Source organism: Armigeres subalbatus, chromosome 3 (assembly GCF_024139115.2).
Source record: "Armigeres subalbatus isolate Guangzhou_Male chromosome 3, GZ_Asu_2, whole genome shotgun sequence".
NCBI classification, from domain to species: domain Eukaryota; kingdom Metazoa; phylum Arthropoda; class Insecta; order Diptera; family Culicidae; genus Armigeres; species Armigeres subalbatus.
Window position 1 is genome coordinate 269181587 of NC_085141.1, and position 12499 is coordinate 269194085.

The 12499-nt window shown below is 42.1% G+C and overlaps 1 protein-coding gene across 2 annotated transcripts in view; it reads right to left on the bottom strand.

Annotated features, from left to right (window-relative positions):
- Positions 1 to 486: 486 nt before the first annotated feature.
- Positions 487 to 12499, bottom strand: part of LOC134224209 (uncharacterized) — a 29484-nt gene continuing 17471 nt past the window's right edge. The window contains exons 2-6 of one of the 2 annotated variants that reach the window (XR_009982869.1): positions 9037 to 10083; positions 8861 to 8978; positions 8114 to 8796; positions 6021 to 6976; positions 487 to 5947 (exon numbers count right to left, since the gene is read on the bottom strand). Coding sequence is in view for 1 of the 2 variants with exons in the window: in XM_062703505.1 (XP_062559489.1) it covers positions 6077 to 6976; positions 8114 to 8796; positions 8861 to 8978; positions 9037 to 10074 (2739 nt within the window). In the remaining variant the exon portion in view is untranslated. Of the gene's footprint in view, positions 6977 to 8113; positions 8797 to 8860; positions 8979 to 9036; positions 10084 to 12499 lie in introns of both variants that reach the window. The other variant, XM_062703505.1, reaches the window with a different exon arrangement.

A 12499-nucleotide genomic window follows, 5' to 3' on the forward strand; every position in this document is an offset into this window, starting at 1 on the left:
AAGGGGTTGTCGCCTACACTACTACCACTAGTTGAAGAATCGACTTGGTTTTCCATTTTGCTCCCACGAGTTGCTCGGGAAAAGAGGTTCACTAGGCCAGAGCCCAGCATGACGCGGTAAAGGACAATTACTGTGAAGGGTGCCCAGGTACCCCACAGGCTCCGTTAAAGGCCTAGCTTTTTATTTCACCCCCCTGGCCATGCATCCCCTCGGCACGGGTCGCTTGACGCCTTGGGATTAGGGGTTAGGGACGATGGTCCCGGTCTAACTCGTGTATGTGTGTGCACAAAACTATGCAAAAATGTCACTCATTTTTCAGGCACTTATCCTTCACCCATTGGATCCTATCAAAAATTGGCCATATCGGACTATGGGCTCAAAAGTTATGGCCAAAACTCACGAGAAAGGCTCCATCACTGCTAGGTGGATTAATCTGGGTTTTTTTCAGGAGATTTCTTTCGTCAAATGATCTGACAACGTTCGAACTACTTTGCCCATTAAACTTGAAAAACTTTATTAGTTTAGGTTTCTTTTTGTTTTATTAAACGATTTTATTCATGACTTTTGACTTCTTCCAGTTCGTCTAAGCAGTATCTGCCAAGTGGAGCGAAATATTAGCATGAGACGCTTGCGAAACCGGCAGTTCTCTAAATGATAGTTCGTACACGGATTTAGACACGTATCCAACCATCATCTATTCGGGTGCTCGGTCCAAGCCCTCCTCTATGTAGGGTACGATCGGAACTGTTTCGCTTCATCACACGCAGGATTGTACAGTTTTTATGCATTTTTCAATTTAAAAAAAAATCTTCTTTTTCATGACGACGCTTTATCATACATACTCTCACAGATCGTAGCTTGTGTCGCTTTTGATACGAAAAAATGTATCCTGATTTGCTTTCTATTTTTCGTTTTATGAATAATAGCTCCATTAAATGAGAAGTGATACAATTTCTTATGTTTTAGATAAATAAAACATTGTCTCGACTTTAAGATTCGATTTCCTAGTCAATCAAACACGTTGGTTTCTCTAGAGAGGCGAGCGTTTGGTTTTCTTCTTTTACATGTTTTTGTAATTGTGTTCCTAAAAATCCTTCGGTATTGATTATATTCGCAGCTCTCCTGCGGATCTGCGCACCTGCACATGAGGTTTCGCCAAAATTTCCGGATCGATCTCGCACAAATGTGAGATCGTATGTAACGTTCGCTTACAAACAACAATTGTATTACAGAGTTACCCGATTTGCTTCTGTTTCTTTGTGTGTGTGAGTGTTTACATGTCTGGGTTTTGTGTTAGTTTGGTTCTCATTTGTCACAGATGCGAGTTTTAGTTTTACTTCGTATTTATCGATAATGACTTTTGTTCGTTTGCTTGGCCATTTCTCCTACTCTTCTACGACATGCCCCGATGGTTATCACAAATATCACGCAATAGAAAGTGCAAGAGTAGCAATTCTCTTGCTATGTAACAAATGGTATGTTGTTATCCGTTATATGTGTGTAGAAGTGGACAAAGCTCACACCAAAAACGCACGAAAATGCGTTTGCTTGCATTCATGCTCGAAAGTACTGTTGGTTTGTGAAAGAAAGTTTGCTGGTTAACTTTTTTGTTTTATTGCAACATTTGTGTTGTTTGTTACGGTACTCGAGAAGTAAATTTCCTTCTGCTTTTTATCATAGGTTTGTTTAATGAATCTACGTTATGAAAACTAAAAAATACCACGTGGTTTTCGATTAGGAACAATTTGACGAATTTTAATTTTTCATTTCGTTTTGATTTAAACATAATTTAATTTCTCTTGTTTGTGTATCAATATGAATACTTTTGGCATACATTTCGTTTCGTGTCAATTGAATGTATTTAAATCACTTTCTAACTAGTAGTTCTTAAACAACAATAATCAGTCAGCCAGAGTATGAACAACTCCGAATCACACACGAATGTATTGTTCTAGTACTTATTAGCTTTTGTAAATAACAAAAAAATATAGTAGATTTGTAGGTGATATAACAAATGAAGGTGTAAAAAATGAGTTTCTCTCCCTTGAGAAGGGATCACACGATCTTGTCCTCTTACAACAAAGTGATGAGAAAAAGGAACGAGACGAGATTTTATACGATCACAGTTCATTTAAAGGCAATTTGGTTTTATGGTTATCCGTTCATGTTTCTGCTATCATCGCTATCGTTTGATTTCCGTGCTAGTAAATGTCATGTGGATGCCACGCATGCAACAACTGATGGCGCGCGAAAAAGCACTCTTGTAGATGTGTGTTTGAAAATAATTTGGAGTGCCCTCTATTAGTGGGAAGACAAACACTCACTTCTATATTTTCTCCTATGTTCTATTAGTTGTATGATCGCGCCTTTCGGTCTATTTTATCTTTCCTAAATTACTCTTCGTTTTGCTTCGCAAGATCATTACCGAAAATTGGAAATAGTCTCTCATCTCTTTTCATTTTTCTTGTTTTACACTGAAAAGAACCATAAAAATGCCATCTTTTATAACGACTGTGGCGCTATTCGCGTTATCACACTTCGGATTTTCCCTCTGCATGATAAATATTATAAAAAATACAAAATAAAAACAACAGTTTTTCTTCGGACTAGATTTGTGTGAGAAGGAAATCCATGCTTCTAACTACTACGGTATTCAACTGACGACTGTTGATTACTGTTATTTTTTCCCGTTTCATTTTCCCATAAACAATTTGAATAGTTTGCATATTTTCGTCTCAAATTGATGCTTAAATTAAAATTCGTCTTATCATCATTCGCTTTGCTCTCGTCCACTACGTTTCGCGTCTATGTTTTGCATGATTCTTGTTTACGTTTCGTTTGAACAGGTACTGAATTGTGTTTTCAATGAGAAAAAACTAACGACTACTGAAAGAAAACACTAGAATAAGAGATCTGCGGAACATTTGATTAGATAGGGTATTTATTGGTATTTATCGAGGCGTTCATTCAAATGTGTTGTATTTTTCAAAGAAAAGAGTTCTCTGAAGGCCATAAAAAATTTCACCAATTTTAAAAACAGTTCCTAAATAACGACTATACGAGCAATTTCGTTTATTTATTGACCAGCAATTATGTTTTATTTCATTCGCTTATCATAAGTTGAACGAAATGATTTGATTGAACGCAATTAAATTTGATTCAATAAATCCGATTACAAATATGATATAATGCGGCGTGATAAATATACCCTCTTATCATTGTGCAACAAAAATACGGTTTCTTCTGTTGATATCCTGTCGCGATAACTCACGACTTTTTCTATCCGCTGACCGCTCATTCTAGCATTTCTACTGCTGGGTTTACCACCGACGATGGGCGCACTCCCAGCAGGTTGCTTCTTTTAAAGGAATGTGGCCTCTAAAAAACTACTACATAGCTTACTACACAAATTCAACGGCGGAAGCCTCTCGTGCGATCAGTTCCGTCTGGCAATCGGCAGAACGCGCATGCTTCCTAAATTTATGTGTTGTCGTCGATTTTACGCGCAAATTTACTTTCTCGACTTCATCGTTACAAGACTTTTTTTTTGCGTAGTTTGTTCAGCATTCTAAATTATGTAGGCGCGATGTTGCATTAGGTGCGAAAGAAAATATTAACGAATATCACAAATTTCAGTAAATAAAACAAAAAAGTTTTCAAGTCTCTTGCCTTCATTGTGTGTTTTTGTATGCGTACTTCTTTTTGTTGTTATTTTATCATTATCATCCCTCACAAATGACATCAACGGTTTATCACACAGAATTATCGTTTACTTCGCTTAAATCTTAGGCGCTCGCCGTCTCTAATTGTTCTTAATCGATTTTTCTTATCTGTTCTTTCCATCTAGTTTCTAGTTATCCCAGTAGTCTTGACCTCTTCTTTACGTTGCGCTCATTCCTTTTCGTAAGCAGATTGGTTTCCTTTGTAATTGTCTGTAGTTTTGCAAACTACCGCCGAACATCGCGCCGGTATTAAAATATTCTTTGCGAAACAGCATTTTCTGTTTCATCATTGTTTGTTTCGTGTTGTGTTCTGCATCCGAACATTTCGAATAGAATGCATTCGTTTTTGTTTTTGTATTGCTCGTATTTTCACGCAAAACTCTGTATGCGAACATTGAATGTGCCTTTTTTTCGTAGATTACTCTTAAGCTGGTTGGCCATTTTCATATGCCATTGTGTGTGGCGGCGGCACGATCGTTTCCACACTATTGTTAATTTTAGGTTTGTACCAAACGTTTCACATACATACTTTGGATATGGGAAGGAGGGTAAGTTTTGGAATATCGGTCGGGCGGACACTGATTGCGGCCTATCTATTAGTGAAAAACTTCAAAGCGGCCATCACTAACAGAACCGATTGATTTTCACCCTTTGTTTCTGACGTCGTGTCGTACAATGAGATACGTGTTTCGTGAAAGTGATTTTGTTTTGTATGATTTCAAGTGAATGTTTTTGACGGGAATATACATTCTACTCACAGCTAATCGACACGGTTATTTTATGCGTGTTTTGCTATTTTACTCCAGACTGATTTTGGGGGGCATACGAGTAACATACGTTTATGAAAATTAAATCCTTACAATGTTTCATGTGGGAAAATACAGCAAAAACATGTTTATAGAAATTTACTCGATAAGATCTAACAAAATAATGTTGAGCATTTTATAAGTTTTGCTGCGTTTTTACGTTTTGTTGATACATCATTGTTAGGCCATATCCAATCCATGCAATAAAATAGCGCATTTTAAGAACATACACAATGGAATCCACTAATGGCTGCCACAATGACCGGTTTAGCCCTCACATCACGCTTCGTGAAGCACACATCTCAATAGATGATTAACACAACCGAAAATAACTTTTTACGTATGCTGCAAAGCAGCAAAAACGAAAAAGTTGTTTCCACAGTGCCCTTGTTGAAATGTGTGCTTCTGAAATTTTTGAGGCAAATTTGGAATTGGATTCTGACGTCCTTTCACAGCTAATAGAATCATTTGAAATTTAATTTACCGAAACCATGGCCTACAATTCCACGCATAAAGATGGTGTATAATCAAAATTCAATCCCACAACTTAATAATTGAAAGGTTTTTTGATCTAATCGAACACAAATTTGTTCGTCCTTTTGTAGTAATTTAATTTCTTTTTAAAATGTGGGTTCGACCTCATAAACCTTTCTATGATAAATTAATAAACCGTTTGTTAGGAGCACAGCATGTGAAATAAATTCAATTGTGATATAGCTCAAATGTCAAGTATGATCGAATAATTTACGCCCCCATCATCAATCGTCGGACTCTGCATACCGCAAAACACTGGAAACCGAAAAAATAAAATCCCTAACATCTTTTAGTTGAAGTGTAGAAACTTCGAAGAATGAAAACTAATATAACTCAACGGAAAGAGGAACCTAACAAGATACAAGATGTTGGAAAATGCATAGCGTTTTTGTCTGCTCAGTTATGAATATTTCCTCGTTCAATAAATAGATGTAATCTACCATGCCTGAATGCAATAATATTATGCTGTAATACATGTGTTTTCGTGTATTGAAATATTAAGATTAATGTTTACTTTTTTGAGTGTGTGTGTGTGTGTGTTTGTGTACTTACAATCTAACAAACATACGTGAATAGCTTCAACTCCCTAATCTCGTGGATCTTCAATCTCCCACACGCATCAAAGACAAAACAACAGTTTAATATGCTTTCTTGCCTTCGTTTTATCCACGTTTCAAGCGGTTATTTCATAATTAGATTCACAATTACATTATTGACGATATCGTTTCTTCCAATAGAATGTGTTTTCACATAATAGAAAATTATCGGGGAATAATTGAAAGTCTTATCAGTTTAACATAGAGTGAAAAGAAAAACACACAGTTTGCGCAATTACTAGTAGTGGGAAGATTATTATCTTCACAAAAAAAAACAAAGCATCTTCCACTTCCGGTTAATAAATTAAAAATAAGGAAATTAATTAGCTTTCCGGCTGAAAAATTTAAATTCTCATGCTTACCGATAAATGTTGTATATAATGTATACCTTGAATTGTGTCGCAAGCAGGGCCCGTGCTTACTGTTGAACCGGGGGAACGACCGGTGGTGCCTGGGTTTGCGGTGGCGGCGGCTGAGCCGTGGCCGCCGGATACGAGTAGTAAGCCGCAGCCGGAATTTGATACGAAGAGGTGAACGTTCCCATCGCTCCCTGGACGCCCCCCAAGGGATCGAAACCGGTAGCAAACCCGGCGGCTGGAATGGTTTGGCCGCCACCAACGGCGGCGGCGGCCGCAGCAGCTGCTGCTGCCAATTGCGCCGGGTATGGGTTCGCCGTACCAGCGGCGGCATAGCTATTGTTGAATTGTTGCTGTTTCGGTTGATATGGAGGGCGTCCACCAGCCGGTTTTGGCCCTACATCGCCATTGTACTGATTGTTGGGGTTGTATCGACCACCTGGACCGCCAAGCTGCGTTTGTTGCATACCGCCAGCACCCTGATGGGGTTTGTTCGAATAGAAACGGGTTCCACTGTGACCGTTGAAGGCTTGTGGAGCTCCACCAACCATTTGATTGGAGAAATCTTCGTATTGGTTTGGATTCTGGTACATATTGCTCTTCGAATGGAATCGCATCTGCTGATGAGGTTCATATATTTGCTGCTGGGGTGGCGACTGCTGGGGAGTTCCGTTCTGCGTTTGATGCGATGGTACGGTCTGATAACCGTTTCCGGTATTTTTGTTCCAATTATTTTCGCTTCGGTATCCACCAGGTCCACCGCCGTATTTGTTCGGTCCGGGGTTGTTGAATCGGTTCGGTCCCATTCCGTTACTTGGCGGACCTCCGTAGCGGTTCTCGAAGGGCTTCTTCTGGAACATTCTTGCGCCTCCGAAACCATTATTTTGATCCCGGTTGTAACCTCCGGAGGTTAGCGCTCCACGAACGTTGTAACGGCTTCTACCACCTTTGCCACCCGGTGCCTACAGAAATGAGACATATCATATTATTTTGTTGTCATTTGATATTGAATATTGATGCAAATCCACAAAAACTTTCCGTGAAAATCCTACGACTAATGATTAACAACAACAAAGCATTCAGTAAAGTTCTGCTTGCTCAGCTTAAAACATTTAGGGGAAAGTGGGGTAAGATGGCCATATGGGGCAAGACAGCCAACGTTAATTATGCCTTAAGTGAGCATTATATTCACATTATTATTACAAGGGATGGTTCACAATAATGTAAAAGGGCTATACAACTGAAAAATGCACTTTGACAACCTCACTTGTTCTTGTAATATTGATTTAAAGATGGTTTAGTTGAAATTCGAATTTTCTTATAATTTTCTAGTTACATAATTTAACAATTGAAGCCTAAATTACTCATTTTCAGGACAAATTGATATTTACCGAAGCTTTTATATAACTATAGCATATATACAATAATAATTTGAGGAGATTCACAGTAATTAGGTTCGATAGGATATAAATCTTTGGATACACGTCGGCTTGGGGCGGTATTGCCAACTGTATAGGAACAAGGTCATCTCCAGGATTAAGAGTCGCCTAACACTTAAATGCATTAAAAAAATAATCAAAATAGTTTCTGCGTGAATCAGAGATGATTTAAAACAAAGGATATGGTTTTAACAGTAGAAATTAGTTTTAGGCAAATTCTGATATTGTCGTAGTGCCAGTTGTCAAGAAATCAACATGAAATACGACATTTTTAAACGAAGCATCATTTGAACATAATCCACAGAAGTGCAAGAAATGTGTCCCCTATTCTAAATAAATTTTGATGCACACTTTTGATATAGTTTTTGGTCCAGGCTCGTCTTGCCCCGAGGGGGTGGTCATATTGCCCCATATGGTAAATATAGGCATCATAAAAACAGCCTTTTTAAAGCCAGTTTATAAGATCCTGAAACTTTATTTATCAGTGTTTATTGATACTTATGTCAAAGACGGGTCATCATAAAGGTGTTTCATGGAGAAATCAGCAGAATTTGAAGCAGTGTCACTATTTTACAAGGGTTACCGCTTAGTATGGCCATCTTGCCCCACTTTCCCCTAGGCACGATTTTTCAATCAAAATTGAGAAAAAAAATACCTCACCTGTTTGGCCAAATCGATCAGCTGCGCCGACGGCTGCTGTCCGGCTTCTTCCAGCACCGAGAGCAATTCCCGAGCCTGGCGACCATTACCGGGCGTGAAGAACGTGTAAGCCGTTCCGTAGGAAGAACAGCGACCCGTGCGACCAATCCGATGGATGTAATCTTCCGATGAGTTCGGATAGTCAAAGTTGATCACATATTTCACGTCTTCCACGTCCAAACCTCTGGCGGCGACATCGGTTGCCACCAGAATAGTGCTCTTGCCGTGTCGGAAATCTTGCAGCACGTAATCCCGCTCCGATTGCGACTTGTCTCCGTGAATCGACGTCGCGCCATACCCATCCCGAACGATATTCTTCAGGAGATCTTCAACCTTTTTCTTCGTTTCAACGAAAATGATGATCTTGTTATTGATGTCGCTTGCAATTTCCTTCAATAACGCCAGCAATTTGCCTTCCTTTTCATTCTCCTCGCATACGTCCACAATCTGGTGGATGTTATGATTGGCAGAAAGGTTCAACGATCCAATGTTGATCTGGATGTAGTCATGGAGGAAATCTTCTGCTAGCGCCTGAACTTCCTTGGGCCATGTGGCGGACCACATCAGCACTTGCCGGTCTGGTCGGATTTGTTCGATGATCTTACGAATCTGCGGTTCGAAGCCCATGTCCAACATACGATCAGCTGTTGTATTGAAAAAGAAAATATATTTTTGTGCCCTCAATATTCTTAATCGTAGAAACCTCACCTTCATCGAGAACCAAATAGGTACAACGCCGCAGATTGGTAATGCCTCGTTCAAGGAAGTCGATCAGGCGTCCTGGGGTTGCAATCACCACTTCAACACCTCGTTCCAAATCACGAACCTACGAATACCTCACATTGAACTGACCAATTCTCTTACCAAGCTTCAATTTCACTCACCTGTGGGCCCTTCAAGGCTCCCCCGAAGATACACGTGTACCGAATCAGTGGTTTCGAGTGGGTTCCGAAATCTCGCACCACGGTCTGAATCTGTTGAGCCAGCTCACGAGTCGGTGCAAGCACCAACACAATGGGACCTTCTCCTCGTTGCAATGGTTTCTGATGGGCGATATGTACGATGCCTGGAAGCATGTAGGCCAAGGTCTTGCCGGATCCGGTCTGAGCAATACCGACCAAATCTCGGCCCGAGAGAGCAATTGGCCAGCCCTGGGCCTGGATGGCGGTGGGATTCGGGAATCCCATTTTGTTGATTTCATTCATTACGAAATCGGGGAAAGTGCCTTCATCGAAATCTTGCGATGGATGGGGGACGCTGTTACCCATGACCGTAATTTGCATGCGTTCGCGGAACGCCTGTACTTCCTCCGGAGTACGGGCCATTACATTCGGGTGAGGAACGTAGAAGTCCTTCTCAAATGGTTCCAGATCCTTCCAGATAGGCTTGACCAGTCCTTGTCCAGGGAACTTGGCCTTCAGCGATTGGATCTTGGCCCTCTCTTCCTTGCTCATGTTGTTGTAATCTGGCTTCGGGCCGTAGCTATTTCTGCTTCCATACGAGTTCGGCATAGTGTTGTATTTTTTAGGTCCCCCGAATGCATCGAAAGGTTTGTCATACATAGGCTTACCGTTCATGGAACCCCCCATCACGGCTGGGGCACCAGTGCCGAACATCTTCGGTCCGCCAAAGTCTTTCTTTGGCACTATTCCACCGAGCTCCGAAGGACCACCGTATGTGTTTGGGCGGAATTTGTTGAACCGGCCAGGCCCACCCGAGGGTCCGTTCGGTCCGCTGCCGTACATGGGTTTCGGTCCCCCGAATCCATTCGGGTTGAACGGTGGAATGGAGGGTGGTCCTCCTGGTTTATTCATAAAATGTGGTTTGCCACCGGGTCCACCGTTTCCGCTGTAAAAATCGGGCTTGTCGCCACGGGGGCGGAAACCTCCCGGATGGGGTTGTCCGTTTCCTTGGAATTGCATTGTAGAGATCTGTGGATAGAAAAGAATAAATTGTAAACTATTAATTAACCGTCACAAGGCGAGACATAAACCTCAGCATTTTTTGTTTTAATTTTATTAATGTGTTTTTTTAATTCTAGGATTAAGTTCAACTCAGATTAAACCTTAGCAGGTTATTGAATAGTATTGGTATTGTATTTTTTAATAAATAATTATTAATTGGTACAGATCCATCACATACGGTTCTATGATTGAATAATGATGTTTCTTTAAACAATGATATTCAATATACAGTAATATCCCGATTTTATTACCCCCTGGTGAATTTTGTGGTAATAAAATAGAAACTGTGAAAAATCGATTTTTTTTTTCAATTTTTCAATTTGTTTTACAAATATGAATCAGTTAAGAATGACATAGTCGTTCGACTACTTCACCAAGTCATTCATTCGACTGTCACTGAGTGTGCTTAGGGGTCGTACACTAATTACGTAAGCACTTCTATGGGGAGGGGGGCCATTTTCTTAGTATTATTATTTATTATTTATTCAGACTAAGGCCGAAGTGGTCTGTGCGGTATATAAGAGTCTTCTCCATTCGGCTCGGTCCATGGCTACACGTCGCCAACCACGCAGTCTACGGAGGGTCCGCAAGTCATCTTCCACCTGATCGATCCACCTTGCCCGCTGCGCACCTCGCCTTTTTGTGCCCGTCGGATCGTTGTCAAGAACTATTTTCACCGGGTTACTGTCCGACGTTCTGGCTACGTGCCCGGCCCACCGCAGTCGTCCGATTTTCGCGGTGTGAACGATGGATGGTTCTCCCAACATCTGATGCAACTCGTGGTTCATTCGCCTCCTCCACGTACCGTCCGCCATCTGCACCCCACCATAGATGGTACGCAGCACTTTCCTTTCGAAAACTCCAAGTGCGCGTTGGTCCTCCACGAGCATCGTCCAGGTCTCGTGTCCGTAGAGGACTACCGGTCTAATGAGCGTTTTGTAGATTGTCAGTTTGGCACGGCGGCGAACTCTATTCGATCGGAGCGTCTTGCGGAGTCCAAAGTACGTACGATTTCCAGCCATGATGCGTCTCCGAATTTCTCTGCTGGTGTCATTTTCGGCAGTCACCAGTGAGCCCAAGTACACAAATTCTTCTACCACCTCGATTTCGTCACCACCGATGCAAACTCGCGGTGGGTGGCTCACATTGTCGTCTCTTGAACCTCTTCCTATCATGTACTTAGTCTTCGACGTGTTGATGACTAGTCCGATCCGCTTAGCTCCCCTCTTCAGTCTGATGTAGGCTTCCTCCATCTTCTCAAAGTTACGTGCCATAATATCTATGTCGTCGGCGAAGCCAAATAGCTGGACGGACTTATTGAAAATTGTACCACTCGTGTTAATCCCTGCTCTTCGTATTACCCCTTCCAAAGCGATGTTGAATAGCAGACACGAAAGACCATTACCTTGCCGTAACCCTCTGCGGGTTTCGAAGGGACTCGAGAATGCCCCTGAAACTCGAACTACGCACATCACCCGATCCATCGTCGCTTTGATCAACCGTGTCAGTTTATCCGGAAATCCGTGTTCGTGCATTAGCTGCCATAGCTGGTCCCGATCGATTGTATCATATGCGGCTTTGAAGTCGATGAATGGGTGGGCACGTTGTATTCGCGGCACTTCTGCAGTATTTGGCGAATGGCGAACACCTGGTCGGTGGTGGAGCGTTCGCCCATAAAACCCACCTGATGCTGTCCCACGAACTCCCTTGCAGTTGGTGCTAGTCGACGGCATCAAATTTGGGAGAGTACCTTTTAGACGGCGTTCAGCAATGTGATTGCGCGGTAGTTGCTACAATCTAGCTTATCGCCCTTTTTGTAGATGGGACACACGACACCTTCCATCCACTCCTGCGGCAAAACTTCCTCCTCCCAAATCTTGGCAATGACCCAGTGCAGCGCTCTAGCCAGTGCCTCACCACCGTGTTTAAATAGCTCTCCTGGTAGTTGGTCAACCCCAGGGGCTTTGTTGTTCTTCAGCCGACCAATCTCCTCCTGGATTTCCTGGACATCCGGAGCCGGTAAAATTATGTCCTGCGCGCGTTCTCCCAGGTCCATCACCATACCGGCATCTTCGTCTGCCACATCGCCATTCAGGTGTTCTTCGTAGTGCTGCCGCCACCTTTGGATCACCTCACGCTCGTTCGTAAGAAGGTTCCCGTTTATGTCCTTGCACATATCAGGCTGTGGCACGTGGCCCTTACGTGAACGGTTTAACTTCTCATAGAACTTTCGTGCGTTATTAGCGCGGTACAGTTGCTCCGTCTCTTCACGGTCTCGATCTTCCTGCTGGCGCTTTTTCCTCCGGAAAATCGAGTTTTGTCCGTTCCGCGCCTGTTTATATCGTGCCTCGTTCGCCCTCGTGCGGTGTTGCAGCAATCTCGC